At 38.3% G+C, this 20,993-nt stretch overlaps 1 protein-coding gene across 1 annotated transcript in view; it reads left to right on the top strand.

The window, feature by feature from the left end:
• The window catches only part of ENPP1 (ectonucleotide pyrophosphatase/phosphodiesterase 1), a 53,687-nt gene extending 33,440 nt beyond the window's left edge, over nt 1–20,247 (top strand). The window contains exons 12-25 of the mRNA XM_030446961.1: nt 61–169; nt 1,214–1,345; nt 2,845–2,876; nt 3,916–4,043; nt 5,133–5,202; nt 8,270–8,357; nt 11,180–11,355; nt 11,867–11,918; nt 12,777–12,931; nt 13,992–14,127; nt 15,415–15,495; nt 16,540–16,672; nt 17,368–17,524; nt 18,386–20,247. Coding sequence (XP_030302821.1) covers nt 61–169; nt 1,214–1,345; nt 2,845–2,876; nt 3,916–4,043; nt 5,133–5,202; nt 8,270–8,357; nt 11,180–11,355; nt 11,867–11,918; nt 12,777–12,931; nt 13,992–14,127; nt 15,415–15,495; nt 16,540–16,672; nt 17,368–17,524; nt 18,386–18,553 — 1,617 coding nt within the window. The 3' untranslated portion in view covers nt 18,554–20,247. The remainder of the gene's footprint in view (nt 1–60; nt 170–1,213; nt 1,346–2,844; nt 2,877–3,915; nt 4,044–5,132; nt 5,203–8,269; nt 8,358–11,179; nt 11,356–11,866; nt 11,919–12,776; nt 12,932–13,991; nt 14,128–15,414; nt 15,496–16,539; nt 16,673–17,367; nt 17,525–18,385) is intronic.
• Nucleotides 20,248–20,993: the final 746 nt, after the last annotated feature.

Raw genomic sequence — 20,993 nt, 5'->3', positions numbered from 1 at the left:
TAAAGTGAAGTGATTAATGCTTTCTTTACATTCTTGTTTTGTTTCTTTTTTTCCTGGCAGGTCATTACGGCATTACAGAGAGTGGACAAGATAGTAGGGATGCTGATGGATGGTCTCAAGCAAATGAACTTGCATAAATGCCTGAACATTATTTTTATATCAGATCATGGTAAATTTGATTTTGGAAAATATATCGGAATTTTGAACAACTATTTTGATAAAAAGTAATATTCTCATTTTATACATGCACATTTCCGTCAAGATTTATGAAGCAGATGGTACTTAGAAATTGTTTTATATTATCAAGGTGGTGTAAGAGATAATCACTGTAGCTGAGATCAGGCTATTTTTGGGAGGTGAGGGAGGAGGTGAAGAATGTAAGTGTGGTCTTTAACTACACTACACAGCAATTATTTGACTTGATGAAGTGAGAACAAGCTGTGTCTTCCTTTCAGTTATTGTTTCCCTTATCCAGTATCAGAAGGTTCTGAATATGCCACTGATCTATTTCTGTAATAGCTTTTCTGTATTTCTGGAATTATTTCAATAGCAAGTTATGTGTTTTAAGAATATTAAGAAAACAAACAAACAAACAAAAAAAAGCCCCCAAAATGTAAGCGTGTTTCCATGCAGCACAAACTTGACTTGCAGAACTCATTTCTACCAGGAGTGATCCAAGCCAAATACTTACAGAGGTTTAGAAAATATTTATGCAATTAATGGAGGGTAAACTTGTCAAGATTTATTAAAGGTAGGAGTTGAAATGCAATATGCAATTTGAAGTCCCTTTGATTTCTGGAAACTGATAAGGGACACTGAGGAAGACAATTGGTGTGCTTATTGGCTATTTGTCTAGACATGCTACGGAAAACTATTAGGCAGATTATTGGACTAAATGAGTATTTAGTTTGATCATTACTACTGTCCTTAGGCTTATAAGATTGCTTTCCCTTCACAGAAGAAAACCTGTCTATTCAATTGGAGTGTCTGTCTTGGCTGAGGAAGTGGCTCATTTTTAGTGTATCAGCTAATGTTTTGTTTTCTTCCCTGCTTGAGTAATGTGGTCTCCTAGGATCAGGTGCCTTGGGCTTGCTGATAAAAAGACCAGAGAAATTACATTTCTGACTTCTACAATTTAAGTTGCATGTGTCCTCAGCAAGGCTACTCTAAATTGATATTTCCATATCTAAATAAAATATATTTCCTTTTGCAGGTATGGAAGCAGGGAGCTGCAGAAAAACAGCATATCTGGACAGCTATCTGGATGATGTTCAAGATTTCATTGTAGTACCTGGTCCTGCAGCTCGCCTAAGACCTAATAATGTTCCAGATGAGTATTTCTCTTGTATGTAGTTGCCAAACTAATTTTTGTTACTTGATTATGCATTTTTGTATTTTGTGAATGCAGACTTAGGATCCACATATTCCAGTAGTAAACCTGAGTGAATGTCAACTAGGGACAACCTAGGTGGCATCTGAAGAGAAAATACTGGGTAATGCACCTGTGTTTCTAAACACCATGTGTTTGAGTCCTGCAGATTGCTTTTACACCCTGCCTCAGAGTGACCAACTGTAGATCTCTTGTCTTGTAAATGGCATTTCTTTGAATCAGAGCTTTGGTGCTCAAGACAGTCTAAAAATACCCCTTTATTTCTCACCTTATTTCCTGGTTTACCAGTTAATGTATGAAATTGTTATGCTGCTCTTTCAAAGGAGTCTTAGATTGTTACTTTCTTTTACATATTAGTTTAGGAGTCTTATAATATATTGCTCAGTTATTAAAAAATGGCTCAATGGCTGGATAGTAGTTAAGTAGGCTTCAAGTAAATATAGGATAATAAACCTGAGTAGGAATTGGTGAACGTTTAGAAATTTTAAACTGATTCATTTTGCTGTTTAGTTTTACGTGAACACTTAATGCCTGAAGATTTTGGTACTTTTTAATGTTGAATGCAGATGTTTCCTTCATGTTTTGCATATTTTTTTTTTCTTCTATCTAGATTATTGTTCTCCACGCCCTGTAAAACTTTTAGGCCTTAACCCAAGTGACTTTAAGTCCTGTTTACTTAATTGCTTGATGCTATTTTAAACTGTTTCAAATGTTTCCTTGGAGAACATGGGAGTCAAATGCAGTTCCATGTTCTCCCTGGAGAAATGAGTTCAGGAAGAAGCAGAGTATCTGCTGCTTTTCACATGTGCACTGCTTTCCTGAAACAGCATAGCTGTCTTTCTAGCATTGCCTATACCTGTGCAGGGATTATTAATGGTTCCCTTGCCAGTGTAATCCTTTATGTACTTCAGTCAAGCATGGATAGAAGACTTGGCACAGAGCAACTGCAAGAAATGTCATTGGCCCATGTTATACAAAATGTCAAACTAAATGATGTAATGGTCCTTTTTGGCTTGAGTCTAAGCATCTGAATCTTAGCCAGCATGCAGTTGGCTGTCTTTCTAAGTATGCTTACCAGATAAAGCTGCTGTCCTGGTAGTTGTATTTGTTTATCTTTTCCTGAGAAGTTTATTAGCAAGCAGGAAAAAAATCCAGCTTGATCAGCACAGCATTTAGTTGCTTCTTGTGAAAACCTACTTCTCTGATTGTTTTTCCATCTGTGGCTTTACATTTCAAAGCTGTGAACAGGAGAGTGTTAACTAAAATTTTGTGGAAGCACTGGCATGGCAGTTTAGTGGTCATTTTGCTCTATATTGCTTTCATTCTGGAAAAATAACTTCTAATGTCCAGAAATATTTTGAAATTGTTAATTATACTGTGTTATGGAAATGCTTTCATTTTACATTTGATTTTTTCTAACTTAGGTGACTAATTCTTACATATGATTCTTCCAGTTAATTATGAAGGCATTGTCAGAAACCTCACAGTAAGTGTCATTTTATATTACTCTAGCTTAATTTCTACTGATATTTACAGGTATTTTATAGCATCAGCTGTTTGCTGGACTTGGAATCAGTGACCTTCTGTATGCTCTCAGGTTTACAACAACAGCAGAGGAGGGAAGGTCTGTTGAGTAAGGTGTCATATAGCTATCTGAGGTTGTGCATTAACTAAGGTTTTGTGTTGATTTCTTTTCATAACTTTTAGATAGCACTGTATTGTGTTGCTCTTCAGACTGGAGAACTTGTGTATCTGGGCTGCTGGCCAAGGGACAGTTTGAGTGTAAAGCTCAACTCCATTTCCTAGATAAACATAAGATATTCTTGTTAATGCCTTTTTGATAAACAGTTTTTTACTTTTCTGCTCTATACCTGACTTTCTGTTCTCATTCCTGCACAATAATCTTTTTGCTTCTCAGCTCTTCAAACATTGCTGTTGATGAGAGTGATGCTATTTGTATTGATGACTTTTGAATTTAAAAAAATACCAGTATTACAGTAGAGGGGTAATTGGCTTGGCTTTGGGGTGTTTTGTTGTTTGTTTGATTGTTTTTCTTAAATTATGAATGAATCATAGTTGGTGAAAAACCTGCTTTTTCCTGAGTAACCAATCTTAAAGCCTTTTGAATGTCTGTTACTTTCTGTATTATGGAGCTGTAAAATTACAGCACTGGTTAGTCTCCTACAACTTGTATCATGATGTTCATATATTGGTGTAATATTTTTACTAATTCTAAGCAGTACTATTTGGTTCCGTACAATTGTAGGCTGTAAGAAAAGAGTAAGCTATATCCATAATCCTGTATAAATATTCTAATAACTGTTGAATACAAAACAATCAGCATTTGTTTTTTAAATAGCTACTAATATTTGTCCCAAACTGTATGACTCCAAAGCTGATGGAGTGCCATTGTGCTTAATGTACGTTATTGCAGACTTTGCGATTTGAAGTGCTTTATAAGAACTGTCCATGATATAAGCAGTTTGCTGAAATGTACATTTTATATTTTAATTTTAACTTTTCAGTGCATAGAACCAAATCAGCCTTTCAAAGCTTATATGAAGCAGCTGCTACCCAAGCGCTTCCATTATTCCTATAACGACCGGATTGAGCCATTGCACTTTTATTTAGACTCCCAATGGCAGCTTGCTAGGTAAGTTAGTTTTCAGTATTTGATTATAAAGAAAATTTCTGTTTTCTCATACCTTTTTCCTTCCAGAAGCTTAGAGTTTAATGATAACAGCCATTGAAGCAAAATATTCTAGTTTGTCATAAGCAAAGGACCATTGCAAAGCAACAATGCAAGCTTTTTTCTGCAGCTTTGCTGGCCTGAGGAGGCTCAGTTCTAAATTGGCACCTATAGCTATTCTTCCTGCTGAGTATGGAGGTAGTAGCAGGCTTTGTGACAGAAATGTGCCCTGTATCAGGTACTCAAGCACATCTTGACATGCATTAGGTATTTCCAAAGTGAGTGTTTGAGTAATCTTGAGCAATCCACTGACATACATTGAATTCACTGAGCCCTCTATTGTCAATTACCTTACATGTTCTGACTAATGCATTTACAACTCCTGGAACTCTGGTATCTGCTATGGTAATACAGTTTTGAATACAGTTATAGTAATCTGCTATACTAATCTGCTATAGTAATACAGTTTTATCATCTCTGTGATACTCAAAGGATTTCTTAATGAATTTTTCAGTCCATATATTCAGTAAGTCCTGCTGTGTAACACTATAAATACGTTCAAGTCATGTAATTGTTCATGAGAATGGATTACTAGACCTTTACCCATTTAAATAATATGTATGGACCCTACCATATGCTGGAGACTTGTTTTTATTAGACTGTAATGTGCTCATTTGAATGCTGTAAATTGCATTGGAGTTTTTACTAAAAAACTATCTTAAGAATCTACTTATATAAAGGTCTGTTACCCAAATGACAGTGAAGTGAAACACTGCTATCCTGAGAATAAAGCTTTTGTTTATGTCATCTGGTATTTGATTTTGGATTACTCTGAAGCACACTTGAGAATTCTGAAGGGATGATAACATTTGCAGAGAAAACTATTGTTCTGATTTTTAAGGCATTGTGATCTAGAGCTGAAAGACTTTCTCTTCCCCAGGGACAATTCTCTAAGAGTCTTTAAACAGACAAGTAAACAGTGCATCAGTGAATGTGTTTTATGCTGGTATGATTTGTAAAGTGTGAGTTAAATGAACTATAAATTTTTGATAGGAAACCACTTGAGATTAAGAGCTGTGCAGGTGGATTCCATGGCTCAGACAATCGCTTCCCCAGTATGCAGGTGAGACTGAAACTTATGTTAGTTCTTATGCTCCTTTTATTTTTAAATGCTGTGTTTGTGGGGTGTTGAGATTTTATTTTATTTTTTAGATCTGTGATGCTATTCTATCTGAAATTAAATAAATTAAGCATCTGTAGGATTACTATTGTGATGTGCTGGGTAACCCACACATAGTGGGATTCTGTTGTTGTAAAGTTGGGCAAAAACCCAACAGGATTTACCCCTAAGATTTCACTGCTGGTAAGAGTATAAAGCTGTGCCAAGTTTTTGGTTTTTTTTATCATTAAAAGCAAGAAAAGAGAAAAGGTATCAAATCCTCAAATATGGTATTTGTAGTTCTGAAGAGAATTTAGGTGAGAGGGGACCTTGGGAGGTCTCTAGTGCTACCTCCAGTTCAAAACATCAGAATCAGTTTTAAGATCAGGTTAGGTTACTCAGGGCTTTATGAAGAGGCTCCACAACTTCTAACCATTGTATTCCACTGCTTTAGTGGCAGCCAACCAGAACCTTTTTTTGTTTCCATTTATGCCTGTGGTCTCTGTGCCTCCTTCTGTGTAGCACTGAAGAGTATGGCTCCATCTCCTTGATGGTGTTCATCAAATATTGGGCTACCTGAAGTAGCCTCTTCTCTATGCTGAAGAAGCCCTGTTCCTTTTCACTGGGCAAGTGCTTGAGCCTGCAGCCACCCTGGGGCCTCTCCAGTGAATTTTCAATGATTGTTTATTGATGTCATTCTTACGCTGAAGGTGCAGTATTCTGATGTGGCCTAGAGAAATGCTTAGAGGGATAATCCCTTCCTTCAGTCTGCTGGCTGAGCTCCTGTTTATACAGCATAGAATGCTGTTGGCTGCCTCTGCTGCCAGGGTGTGCTGCTGGCTCATGTTCAGCTTGCTGCCTGCTACGTCACCCAGGCCCTTGCAGGCAAAGTTGTTCTCTAGCCAGCCAGTCCCCTGGTCTGTAAGGATAGTCAAGTCCATTCTTTGTTTTCTGTGTTGCCTAAGAACAAAAATAACAGGCTTAAACCGCAATAAAGATTTGATTTTGGTTCCTATAAAACTTGTTTTTTAACCATTAATGAGTACAACAGGTACTGATGGTCTGTCAAGTTTCCAGCATGTGAATTACATAACAGCTGGTCAGACAAGCATCTCTCAGATATAACCTAATTACTTTTTATTCTGTCGTGCAAAAGTTGACTGGATGATGTTTCCTGTTTCTGTAATTCTACTGGTCATGATAATTTATTTATCAGTGATTTGAGGTGGTCTGTTCAGGAGATAGAATATTGGTCATGTTTAAAATCAGGAAAGTCTCAATTCTTCTCTTTAGTGAGAAGTGGGAGGGAATCATAGAAAAACATAAAATCAGATCCTTAGTGGATCTAATTTGGGGAATCCACTTAACCTATCCTCTGCTTTAGTTTCTGCTGTCAATAAAATGAAAGGAAATAATCTTTATTTCAGAAGTTTTTTTCCGGGTAAAATCCATTAACAGTTGTGAGATACTTGGTAATCTTTCAGTTGAATATATGTAAACATGTCTATAGATAGAGAAACCTGTATTAAAAAAAAATTATGAAAAGACAAGTAGAGTCCATATAAAGCATAGATTTCTCTTAAAAGCCTTATTTTTCATGTTTTGTAGAATTATGTAGTGTTGGCATACAATTATTTTTTAAAACTGCTAGTTAAAACCTGTGTTGATTTTTGTATCAGTTTGCTCTTCCAGACCTACTCTTCTTCCTTGATTTGACAATGAAGAACCTGTTAATAAGGGTACTTAGTGAAGGGTTACAACCAACCAGGCCACATGATGTCAAATGCTAGCTTAGTATAGTCTCTTTCTGCTATAGTTTGTGAGAATTTTTTTCAGTAGGTTGGCTGTATTAAAACTTCTTGCCAGACCTGGAACTCTCAGTTCACAGTGTTCCTAACTGGTCTTAAAATAGGCATAATTTATCCTCTTGTGGGTAACATTATAGCAGTATAAATTTCATAGTCAGTAGTTACCTGGTTCAACAGGAAAGAGGTAGCATGAAATAGCTGCCTTATTTGGTTCAATTTAGGTTTGCTTAGCAAGTTATTAGCCTACAGGTTTTACTATCATCAGTCGCAGAATATCAGTCTGCATTATGCTTTTATCTCAAAAAAAAATAAAAATTTTAGCCTCTGTTTCTGCCACACAGTTATATAATCAGAGACAATTTCATTGTCTGCAAAAGAGCCTTGAGATCTTAACCAGGAAGATGCTATAGAATGCAAAGCATCCATCACTCGGTATCTTGATACCACAGATGGGTGTAATCTGTTTCACTTAATTAAGAGTAAGATGAACATCTCAGGATAAGTTTAAAACCAAATCTTTTTGGCAGCAGCTTTGTTTAAACATTTGCTGCCCTTGTCCCCTGTTCTTATTTCTGCAAAAAACCCTGCTCTATGCTAGTTTAATCTTTGTGTGGCTGCAATGTTAAGTAAGTCGGGGAACTAAACCAGGAGAAGAGCCAGCAGGAAAAAAGGTTCTTTGGGTTGGCTCTGTTCCTGGATCAGGCTCCTTCTATGGCTACACAATAGTTTGTGCCAGGGCAGCTCAGGAAGTGGTTCAAGAAGAATGAACAGCTGCAAGCCAGGCGTAGAAGCCTAGCCTCTTGTCATTACTTAAACCATTTAACTTTGCTACCAACAGATGTTTTTGTAGCCTTAAGTTAAAAGTTTCCTAATTGCTTACAGGGCATGAAATGGCAATGGTTTTTTTGGCTCAACATTTCCATTAAATCTCTTAAAGCATTTAAGAAAATGAAATTAACTTTTTCAAAAGCAGAGAAGAGCAAGGAAATTCATAAATGCTTGAAGGCAACCTTTTGAAGGCAACTTTTTAAAGGCAACAATAAGGCAGAATTGTTTCCTAATAATCTTTACTACTTTTATTCTTGTACATTAAAAAACAAACAAACATGCTTTTGACTTGATCCATACTATGTTGGTAAAGTATAGATAAGTTCTTGGAAGAAAATGCCCTCCGAGTCTTTAATATATTTTCCATTCCACTTTATTTTCTTTGTAAATCCTAGGCTATCTTTATTGGTTTTGGACCAGGATTCAAGTTTCATACTCAAGTTGATCCATTTGAAAATATTGAAGTGTATAATTTAATGTGTGGTAAGTACAGTTGATGGTGGTTCATTGTTCAGTATCTTTTGGGTGTGTTTAATCTTCTAATAAAAGTTTTCTAGGTGTCTTTAGACATTTATCCTTAAGATTTACTGCTGATTGTCACAAATAAAAGCTATTTGCTTTTCTGAGAAAGATCCAGCTTCTAAACAACTAGCAGTTGCTTAGCATCTACTGGTCAGGACACCTTGTGTCTCTCCACTGCTTACTCTGCGTTCCTCATGCTGCTCCAGAGCAGGTGCTTTGATTTACCACTATTAAAACTGACTATTTTACAATCTCTGACATCAAGATGGGATATTTCTCTCCCGTTTATGACTAGAGGCTTTGAGATTAATCAGGTCACTCAGTCTGCAGTCCCATTGCTTTGGAGCCTTGCTTTAGAAATAGTTGCCTCTGCAATAGTCAGGTTTCCTGTTTCTCAACTCTCTATGGTATCACTTTAGAATTCATAATTTATTTCCATGCACTCTGATTCTGTCTGAATATTGCAGGCAGCCCACTCCATATAGAGATATTCTTCGCTATTTTCTGACACCATACAGTAAACTGCACCAGAGAAGTGATGTTTTTGAAAATTAGAATTATAGAATGGGTTGGGTTGGAAGGGACCATAAAGATCATTTAGTTCCACTCCCCCCCTCTTCATGGGCAGGGACATCTGTCCCACTAGAACAGTTTACTCAAGGTCCCATGCAACTTGGCCTTATACACTTCCAGGGAGGAGGCATCCACAACTTCTCTGGGTAGCCTGCTCCAGTGTCTCACCACCCTCGCAGTAAAGAATTTCTTCTTTTTAGATAACCTAAATCTCTACCCTCTTTCAGCTTGAAGCTGTTCCCTTTTTCTATCACTACATGCTCTCATACAAATGTCCCTCCCCAGCTTTCCTGTAGGCCCTTTCAGGTACTGGAAGGCTGCAATAACATGTCCCCAGAGGCTTCTCTTCTCCAGGCAGAGCAACCCCAACTCTCAGCCTGTGAATTAAACATCTTGCAGTCCTTTTTCCCTCTTTCAAACACAATGATACCATTGTCACTCCTGTTCCTTTGTACCTTTTTTGTTCTGTGTTTCATGGTTTCACCGAAAGTCTCTTGCTACATCCACATTCTTTTATTTTCCATTATTTCCTGCCATCTTCTCTCTCTTGCCAGGACCTATTCTTGTTCTAACATCTGCATCTGTGAGAGACAACGTATTATCAAAGGGTGTGGTCCAGGAAATGCTTAATGGGATTCCTGCACATGCTTGAGATCAATGGTGATATTCAGGTATACCACATTTAAACCTTGTGTTTAAATTTTTTGCTGGAATAGATGTCAGGCCATTGCAGAAAGTGTGTCTCTCACAACCTTGTATGCTTTCCTATCTCCTCATGAGAGGAACCATGTCATGCTCCCAATGATCTTTTTTGCATATATTGCATGGGAGAGATAGAGTCCTTACTGGAATCTCAGTCAAGCAGATTCAGTGACAGGTCAGGCATTTTTAGTGCAGTCGTTGAGGTCTAGATTTCCACCATCCTGTATAGTAAGAATTAGAAGAATAGCATGTGCAAAAGCCATCAACATCAGCTTTCTGACAGAAAATTAAGTTACACTACTTACTCAACTGTTTTCTTGCCCCAGGGCTTACGTGTGTTCTGGGCTGCAGAGTGGCATCTTCTTTTGTGTGTTGTTTTGTGCTTTGGCTTTTATTTTGTTGGTGCTTGACTGCCTTTTCTAGAAAAATGCAGCTGTAAAAGAGATGCTGTCCCATTTGTCCAATGTTTCGGCACTGGAAGCATGAACACTGTATCCATACAGCTGTCTCTCTGTCTTGTCTGAATTGGTTAATTTCAAATCTTGTTTTCCAAGGTGTTAAAATTGCCAGACTTGAGGATTCCTGGGACATTGTGAATTCCTGGGTACTCCACTGGTTCTCATTAGACAGCAAAACAACTTCATCTGGAGGGAATTACATTAATGTTTCTGAGTGGCACAATGCAGGGGGAAGTTTGTTCAGTTCCTCTTATAGGAAGGGAAGTTCAGCTCTAACTCTTGTGCCCTAGGTGAGTGAGCTAGACACCAAGCTTTGGGATATGTGTGTCTTATCACCTGGTATGTTTTGAAAACATCTCCTTGTGTAGATTCAGTGTAAGTTAAGAACAACAAATCTCTTTATGGTAGCAAGGATTGAGTATGAAATAGGACTTGATCTATTCAGTGTTTTGAAGGTGTCTGGAAGTGTCTCTGAGCATTGGTAGTAGCCAGCATTTAGTTTGAGTTAGAGATCTAAGTGTTTGTGGGGTAGAGGTGTTTTTTGTGGTTAGACTGCTTTGGTGAGAATTCTGAAACCTAACATTTTAGACCTAAGTGACAAGCAGAAGCCTATGTTCTATCTAGGTTCTTCTATGGCTACACTATCTGAAGTTATGCTTCAATTAAGAAGTTTATGTATTTACATTCCCGATAAATAAATGGCCCTCAGACTTAGTCCCCAAAGCTTCTATGTTATTTAGTCATTACCTTCATGTGTTTGAGATTCCCTTCTGACCCCTACTGCAATTTTGGATGCTGCAAGTTCACTTCCCTCTAGATGTGAGCCTCTATAATTTTTTGTGCTTGTTCTGTCCCTCTTTACAAGCAGACTAACACCATTTTGTACCCTATCTAAGAACACTCATGCTTCCATTTAAAGGGGTTATCATTGCTTTCTCTCTTTGGTGTTGTGAGCAGCAAGCAGTGAAGCTTTATTGACTCACCTGTACTTGTAATCACAATACAAGCAGCAGTCTTTCTCCTGTTAATATCACCTGAATTATTTCATAGATTTGCTTGATTTGAAACCAGCCCCAAACAACGGGACTCACGGACGCCTAAACCACCTTTTAAGGAACCCTGTTTACACCCCCCACCATCCCAAAGAAATAAGCCATCCTTCTGAATGCTCTGTGGGAGGACAAAGAGCCTTTTCAGTGAGCCTTGGCTGCTCCTGCAGGACAGGGGTAAGTAGTGAAATGGTTAAAGTTGTGGGGGCAGACATCTGTGTTGAATTTAGAGTGTGAAACTTTGCGTTCTGCAATGTTTTATCTTGGCCAGCTTGTCTTGCAGTCCCCTACTGTTGGGGGACTTGCCTGGGGTCAGTGGGTAATGGTCTGTATTTGTATATTAATTTTTGAAGTTTGCTTATGTAACATCATGTTCAGCTCTCAAGAGCCTTGAAAATGCCACAGAAGCAAACTTTGATGGGGAAAATATTCAGTTCTTGCTTGCTTCACTTATGTTGAAATTTCTTTTATGTGAATGTTGTGTGTTTGGGCTGTGTTTTTCAAGGCTGTGTATTTACTTGTGGTGAAAAAAAGTGTCTGCAAATTTTCCACAGCCCCTCTCCAGTAGACTTCACTGAGTTCTGTGCAGGGAAGATTTGCAAGGCAGATGTCACATTTGGTACTTTAAGTGTGGTAGTGGGTCATGTTTTGTAGAACACATCTCACTGGTTTTGCTTTATAATTATAGGGCTTGCCAATAAAGGATTTTCATCAGCGTTTAAATCTCACAGAAACAGAAGGTAAGAACTTCAGATAGTTATACAAAATTACAACAAAAACATAAGAATTATTTAAAATCTAAAATGCTTACTGGCTAAAATTCTGAGCAACTCAGAATTTGACTCACTTTAAATGAACTAAAAATTCTTTGAAATCCTCACTGGGATTATGATTCTGAGGTTTTCAAATGCAATCCTGCTGAACCATTTGTTCTCAAATACATGTGTATTGTTATACCCTTATGTCTTTATGGCATGTGAATTATCTGACTTTTTTGAATTCTTTAGCATTGAGGTAATGAGCATTTCAGAATGCGAAGCAAAATCAGTGTATGGAATAGTATCTGGTAAGAAATCCCTGCAGATACCAGCAGGAGGGTTAGAACCAGATGATCTTTAAGCAGAAAGGCAGAAGGAAGGCTTTGTGACTATCACACATATATGACTTTGTGGTTTTTACTTAAATAGTCCCCTCAGCAGATTTAAAAACACAACTATTGGTTACTGTCCCATTTAAATGTTACATAGAAGTGGATTCCATATTATATATTTTAACGAAAACAAAGTCAACAAAGGCTTTTAACTTTGCAGCTTAGATTCATCTCCTGTTTTGTATCACAAAATGTTTTGTTTTAAATTTAAACTTAGTTTGTACCATATGAGTTGAAATCATTGTTTTGTATTTGCTTTGTAATTTAATTTCTTGTCTTAGCATAGAAACTATAGCTTTGATAAAAGGATGAAGTTTTTTGGGTTGTTTTTTTTTTCTATGGCTTCTCTTTGGCAATTGGAAATTGAGGCAATCTTAGGTGTATAAAAAAGGAAGAGTCTTTACAACTAGTATGGATTAACATGTAACAAGCACTATTTCTGCTGCAGTTAGGAAGATAGAGAAACGGACTTTGCCCTACGGTCGGCCCAGGGTTCTGCAGAAGAGACACAATTACTGCCTCCTGTATCATCACCACTATGTGAGTGGGTACAGCAAAGACTACAGGATGTCTCTGTGGAGTGCATACACTGTTAACAAAGATGTAAGTATAAAAAGAAAGGCTAGAAACAGTCTTGAAAGGTACAAAGCTTGAATTTCAGGTATTCCTGAACACTTCTTAGATTTGTTCATGATGATGTCTCCCAAGAAACTAAGTAGAACAACAGGAGATGTAAAGAGGAATTTTGTATGAGCTTTTCTCCACTTTTCTATTTTAATGAGGATTGGTTTCATGGAGTGAGGTGCGTTTTTGCCTTCAGAGTGAGCAGATATACCAGGAAGTGAGTCTCCGATTGGAACTGACACAGAATGGCACTTCACTGGCTTGCTGCTTTGCTGCATATGTCTGCTATAGCAGTCTGCTAGTGCTGCCCTGAAAATGTGGTCTCAAATATGGGTTTAAACCACTTTTTCTAATGTGACAGAATCCTTTTGAAAAAAATAATCTCTGGGTTATCGTGAGCTGTTCATGTCCTGATCTGATCCTTCTCTCAGAAGATCATCCTGACTGGGCAGGGGGAAAAGGTTGGTGGAGATAAGTCTCATCTTTGCTGTCTTAAAACCTTGTGTGTGAAAGTTTTTTCAAGTTCACCTTTTCCATTCAGAGAAAATTTAGAAACCACATCTGCTTAAAAGGGATTAAGACAGTAAGGATAATTACTGGGTTTGAATATCTGGGGGAATCATAGGTTTTAAATAATGACCGTTATAATAAATTCTAGCAAAACTCTGGTAAGGTTGGCTTGTTCCTAAATTTTTTGAGGTTAGTGGCATGAAGCAACCAGTTACTGTAAAAAGTGATGTAGTAGAGAGACGTGGCTAACAACACATGACTGCCTCTGTTTTCTAGCTTGAATGAACAGCAGATCAGGTTATCTTTAATCATAGAATCACAGAATAGTTTGGGTTGGCTGGGACTGTAATGATCATCTAATTCTATCTCCTGTGCCTCAAACAGGGACACCTTCCACTAGACCAGGTTGCTCAAAGCATTTAAGCATTAAAGGCAGTTGCAGTTCAATATTTAGAGTTCTGCAGTCCTGCATACTGAATTTTAAGTCATCTGTCCATTTTACCAATTATATTTGTGTCTTGTTGCATAGGACAAGTGGATTTCTCCTACAGAGGATACCTCCAGCTGCTTACACAAGGATGCTCGTATTTCTTTTAATCAAAACCAGACTTGTTTGTTTTACAACAATCATCCTCCTCTAACTTATGGATTCCTTTCTCCTCCAAGTAAGTACATTGCCTTCATTGTCCAGTGTATCTGTTTTAAATAAACTGTAGTGTGGTAGGTGTAGTCTTTTTATAGATAATTAGAGAATGAAGCAGTATTTTCAGAATTCTTCCAGTTCACTTTAGCATATGAGAAAGAAACATTTTGGGCACTTCAGCAGTTGATGGGTTGTCAAAAATCCTTTAGTACTTCCCAAAAACTTTAGTGCTCATATGTAGTGAAATGAGGCAACCAGGTGCCACTAATTACCAGGTAGTGGGCATGAGCTTGTGTCAAGCCCACCTGTGCCTGATTAGGGTGGGCCCCCACTGCGCATGAGCAGGATTAGGGGTACAATAAAAGGTGAGGCCTGAACTCACAAGCTCAGCTCACGCTGGAACTCACAACCTCGGCATACTTGGCTTTTTCTGCTTCTATGAGCACCGCGCTAACCTGACTGCGCCCCTGGAGCTTTGTCTCAGCGCTGCACTAACTTGGTTGTGCCATCAGAGCTCTTCACCACTAGGGTCAGGCTCAAACCCACGGCCTCAGCACTCATAAAGGTTTCTAAAGTGGCATCTAACAAGAAACTGGGAGAAGCTTGTAGACCTGAAGTCAAGTCTGGCAAGCTAGCAAATTGCAAATTCACTTTGACGAGTCTTCCTTCAAATCATCCAAAGTAAAATTTAGGGATGTTTCATAAAGTAAAAAACTGCACTGATAAATTTTTCTCTTTGAAAATATGTTGTCTGTCACTTGTGGCTTTTAGTAAAGAAATTCAGCATTGGTCTGAGAATGTAGCTCAGACACTGAAACCTATTACAAAATACTTAGCTGTTTATAATGGTTAAATTCTTTGTGAACTGTTGCTGTCCTTATTTGGAAGCTCTTTAAATAGGTTTTGCTGCATAAAGTGCCAAGTAGTAGGTTACTTAAACATCCATATCCAGAGTAATTTGCAAGGTTCCAATAGGACTCCTATTTTTGTGCCTAGATTCTGCAGTCAGAACAAGTTGGTCTGACATTCATGGTGTGAATTTTGTTCTCTTCCCCCCAGTTCAAGAATCTGTTCTGATATTTATAAATCTCATGAAAATACACCCACTGTATATCTGACAAGTGCAATTGCTTCCAAGATTATTTATTTTGGGTGGGATCCAGCATGTACTGAAGTTAGCATTTAGACCCACATCATCTTTGAAAAGTGAAGTTATGTCAGCTCCACCTTAACATTATTACACAAATGTTTTGAAGTATGAAAATGAAAGTTTAACAAATGCAAATAATGATTTGGATTTTTGTTTTAGATTTTATGACGGATGCAAAGAAGCCTCACTATGATGCCTTGCTTACTAGCAATATTGTGCCAATGTACCCTGCATTCAAAGGTATTTTTTTTGTATGCATGTTTTGTGTGGACAGTTGAATATAAGACTCCTGTTTTTTTGCTTGCTTCCAAATCATGCCAGTGATCCCATGTTCAAGTGTCTGTAAAGTAAGACCTCCTCTGACTATGGGCTTTTTACCTCAATGAAAAGTTCCTTGAAGTAGGATCACCAGTTTTGTGAAAATAGTCCACTGTTATGAGCTTATGTTTCCTAAGCAAATGGCTCATTACATAGCCATTACTCATAGTATAAATGCCTCCATTTAATATATGACATTTTTTATTTGCCTTTTCCTATCTACCTAAACAGGCTTCTATACTGAATATTTTCTAGAGAACCTGGATATTGTATATAATTGTTAGTTAAATTAATTTCCAGTTTAGGGATGTCTTCTATACTCAGATGAGTTTCTAGGTTCTCAGTCACTAAAGAAACAGGAAAATAATCGTCTCTAGTACAAAAGAGATGAAGACCTGGGTTTTTCTGGGTGAGAGGGAATGTGAAGTGGATAACAGCGGGAGATTAAGCATATTCCTGGTGAAAAAGAAGGATAACTATGGCACTTCCTCTGGGCAAAACAGAGATCCTGTTTTGTAATGGAATAGCCATCAGATCCTCACTCTAACTAAAATTATTGTATCAGTAGAATACTTTCTAGCTTCTCGATGTTAGTGTATCAGATAGTCAGGCCAACATGAAAGTGGGGAAAGACAGGTGGGTACAGTCCTTTCTCACCTTCCTTCTTTTAGCCTTTCCATTATTTGATTTCCAAGGAAAGGAGCCCAGGGCCACATGAGAGCAGACTCACTATGCCTCAGTCAGGCTTGTACTTAGGGTGACTGTGAAACCACAATGCCAGCAGATACTGCAGTGCATGCTGCCGCTTATTTAGAAGCAACCTTTAGAAACTTTAAACATCTGCATATATAACTTTTATTTTCCTATCTTATCATGTCTGTTTATACTCTGCTGAAAACTCTGCAGGAGCTCTATTAACAGCTTTTACCTTGGAGATTGTTTACCACTTCCATTACTGTGTTTCAGTGTTATGGAACTACTTCCATCAATACTTGCTACCTGAATATGCTGCATCCAGGAATGGTGTCAATGTAGTCAGTGGTCCTGTGTTTGATTATGACTCTAATGGGCTCTATGATACTCCAGAAAAGGTGAAAAGGTGGGAACATTTCACATTCTGATCATTTATATCTTTCCTTGTTGGTGGTCAAAAAGTAATTATGATTGTGGATTTTAGGAAAAGCGTCTTGCAGAGGTGGACAGCTGGGAGGTTATATTGGTTCAAAGAGACAGACAGATGGGCCTAAACAGATACATAAGTGTAAAGCTAAGAAATCCTCAACAAGTATAAAAAGGAAGTGCACCCTCAAAATGTGTCACCCTAAAACCTGAAGGTGAAGTGTAAGAGAAGCTGTTGCAGGTGGAAGAACGTCTGCTAACCTGAAATCTTATGACATTGCCTCTAGAGAGGATGAGACACAGGGGCTTATCCCTTGTGTTGTTGTTGACACTTCCTGAGCTGTCAACATTCCACTAGTGAGTGGAGTTGTGAGTACAAGTACCCTCGTTAGAAAAAATGGTTCAAGTCAGCAGGCAGATGGCTTTCTGGGCTCAGGCTGAACTCTCCCTCTATTCTGGATTCTTAAACTCTGGATTCTCTCTTTTTTATGAAAAAAATGGTCTTTTAATTCATGAAACTTGTTACTTTGATCAGCCTACAAGCCAAACCTGATGTTGTGGTTTACAAAAAAAAAAAAAAAAAAAAAAAAAAAGAAATTCATAAATCACAATATAGCAGCTTGCTGTTATTTGTTCTTTGTGCAAGTATGACTTGGTGAATCTTTTTGGTTGCAGATACCCCGGTAATTCAGAAGTTCCAGTACCAACTCACTTCTTCATTGTGCTGACCAGTTGTAAAAATACTTCTGAAACTCCTCTGGAATGTGAAGGGTCTCTAGATGGTTTGTCTTTCATCGTACCTCACAGAGAAGACAACAGTGAAAGCTGTGCAGTAAGTAATCTGTTCAATCCTCATAAACATCTGAAGTCCAGCTTGAACTTATTTTGCTCAGACATCAGTGATTAACTGCTTGGTGACTGGAAAGACAGACCAGTAGATCATGATCAACTTGATGAAGATAGTATTTTTGTAAACAGAATTATGTTAATGTCTATATGCTCAAATAGAAAGAGCATATAGATATAAATCCCTTTACAGAGAGCAAAACTCAGAGCTAGCAGGGTAGAGTCAAGAGTGTGCTGAGACAATCAATGTGATACATACATAGACTTCTGTAGCTTGTTTATCCAGGCAACAGCTGAGAAAGATGTAGACCTAGGAGAAAGTCATCCACCAAGGAACGTAAGGGCTGGGCCAAATGTATACCCTAAAGGAAAAGACACAAAGGTGTTTGTGAAGGGCACTGGTTGCTTGTAGTTCAGTTACCTTGGTGTTGAGATGGGAATTCACATAGCTACACTTCCTATAAACCAGAATAAAGCATGGAAAGTGTGGAGGCCTATCCTTCAGTGAAGAATTACACAAGTCACTGTCCAAGAGAGGCAAAGCTCTTGGAAATAATTTTATCTTAGAGATAGATGGGGAGATGCTGGACCTCACCTACTACTATCCATTATCAACTTCTGCTGGTGCAGCTACCAGTTCCATATACTTGAGGAAGTAATATACTAAATTCAATGAGCTTTTAACTATTTGTTAACTATTTAGTGCTCTCCACATTCTTGTTAGATGTCTGCCAACACTTTACTACTTTCTGTCTTTAAAAGATCAAAATGTTTTTTGCCAGTTGATTAAATGTATGTCAAAAAAAGGATGTTTTACAAATGCTTTTTTTCTCCTCTGACCCGATAGGATGGCAAGTCTGAGTCCATGTGGGTTGAAGAGAGAATGAAGTTCCATTCAGCTCGGATCAGAGATATAGAATTAATTACTGGACTAAGCTTCTATCAAGACAGAAAACAGCCAGTATCTGAGATTTTACAGTTAAAAACATACTTACCAACTTTTGAAATAGTCTAATTTTTTCCGTGGCATCTGTGAAATGTTGTCCATTTCACAACTGATTTGTAAATAGACTGTTTTTAATTAATTAAAACATTTTCTAAAATAAGCTGAAACAGTTATTGAGAACTCTTGACCAAAATGCCAGTAAAGGGGGAGTGTGGGTGCCATATTTGTATCTCAGGGACCTCCTGGTGGATGTAACGCAGGATGGCAGCTCCTGTCATTCCCACTTGAACGTTGGTTTAACCATCATCGCAGTCTGAGACACAAACAGAAATGTTATCTTTTGTATGCTCTGGAGAGGAAGGAGTATATAAAGCAAGGGTATAATCAATATTTTTTCTCTTAACATAGGGATAATTAGCAAATGCAGTTCTGGGAAATGACTACATTTTTTGGTGACCATTGAAAGATAAACAACAGCACCTCTCACTCTATTTTTCCTTGAAGTATGAACTACATTCTGAGCATTGGCTATCGTCAAATAATGCAGTGGTATAGTGCAAAGAAGCTTTACTGTGGTTGGTAGGACTCGTGACTGAAGCTTCCCTGAAAGGGAAGAGATGCCTGGCTGGAGTTCTGTTAGCTTGGAAGCCTTGGCGTGTTGCTGCCCTCTGGTGTCTTCAAGACTGTAGGCGGTTTTGATGCACTGTTTGCATGGTGTATCTGCAGCCTCTGAATGAGCATTATGAGAATAATAGTATGCACCAAGCCACCTGCAAATCAGAAGAAATTCATTCAGGAAGATCTCCATCTCTCAGCTCCCAGAAGTAATTATCTGGCTTCAAATTGAACTTGGATTTGATGAAAAGATTTTTCTTGAAGCAAAGATGTCTTTCTCAAATTGGTGTGTAATTTGTTAACTGATGTCTTGAAAGTCTATCCTTGTCAAGAAGAGATCATTTTGCTCTAAGACTGTTGCCTTAGTTGGACCGGTAAAATGATTTTCTCTAGTGGCACATCTTGTCACTACAGTAAATGCTCACAGGCCATTCAGTTGTCTCTTTTCAACAAATTACCAGATTCTAGCTGCATTTGTAGCTGGCCTTAGTGCTACATTATCCAAACTGCAGCTCACATAAGTTACCCATCTCCCGTGCAGACACTACCAGATGCAGCTTCTGAAGAGGCGTATGATGAGCTCTCTGGGAAGCTTTCAGGCTACACAAACAGCTGCTACAGGCACTCAGGAGTGTAGAAATTCCCTCCTTTTCCAGTAGACATGCTATCACCTTTGTACTTCTCCCACTCTCTCTAAAGCTGATGAGCCAAAATTGGCTCTGTTGTGCATAAAGTTTGGCATAGCTAATTACACATTTATGTTCTTCTCAGTTAAAATGAAGGAAATGCATCACGCACAAGTATGTTGGAAGAATGAACAGCCTGTGACTGAGCAGAGGGGGCATTTTACCTTACAGCTTGATCAGAGGATGTTGAAGGCTGGATTCAAAGCCTTTTGAAGTCAGTGGAAGCTTTTCCATTAACTTCAGTTTGAGCAGGCTGAAATCCTGGGACCATTTTTTCCTTTTAACCAAATGTATTTTCTCTGTCTTAGGTTACAAGTATGATTTTTTTTCCCCCTAAAGTAGTTTCACTGTGTGAAATTTAAATGTGTTGTAGCAACCTCCCATTATGATATGACTGTGACAGCATTATTCTGTGTAACTGCTTTGTAATGTTGCCTGTGGCCAATAAAAACAGTGAAGTGACATGCAGTTTTATCAGCCTTTCTGTACCAAATCTACTGGCTAGTTAAACACTGGTGCCAATAGAATGCTGTTTCACTTTTGGGCTTCTGTGGTAGGGTAGCTCTTTGAGGTGAAGATAACTTCTCCAGCTGTAGCGTGAGTTACATGCATTATTTATTGGAAGGGGAAGTTAGAAAGAAAGATGGTCAAGACATTCCAAATTTTTTTTTTTTTTTTAGAGCTATTACTCTTAATGTCTTCAGTTAGTGAAGCAATGCCAGGTTGTGTTAAGAGGAAGGGCTAGCCTGGTGCCTGGGTAAAGGAGGGACAGGATAGGCTTTATTTAAAATGGGCATGTTCTGGCAAATCTGTGCCCCATCCAGTTTCCATCAAACCACTGTAGCCAGTTCAGTGCAGAGCAGCTCTCCAGCAGCACCTGCCAGATGCTGCTCTGGCTCATCCGGTGACTGGGTAGCCTGAGCTTCTGCCTCTCCTTAGTCTGAGAAGATTCAAAGTATAAAATTATCCCTTTAAATACAAGGTTATAAACCAGCCTCTGCGAGCTGGGAGGAGTTATCCCTCTGCTGTATGGGAGGGCACCCACTTTTCCAGAAAAATGGGATTCACAGGCACCAGAAGACAAAAAAGAATATAAAAGCCTAAATCTGTGGCTCTGTGGTTAGGGCTGTCAGCTGAAGTGAAAGATCTCATTTCTTAAATCCCTTCTTCCAAGATCAGCCACAAAGCTCAATCCTGTTGCTGAGGAG

The sequence above is a fragment of the Calypte anna genome, chromosome 3, assembly GCF_003957555.1.
Source record: "Calypte anna isolate BGI_N300 chromosome 3, bCalAnn1_v1.p, whole genome shotgun sequence".
In the NCBI taxonomy this organism is placed as follows: domain Eukaryota; kingdom Metazoa; phylum Chordata; class Aves; order Apodiformes; family Trochilidae; genus Calypte; species Calypte anna.
The sequence above is the reverse complement of the archived record's forward strand: the minus strand, read 5'-3'. Positions and strand labels throughout refer to the sequence as shown.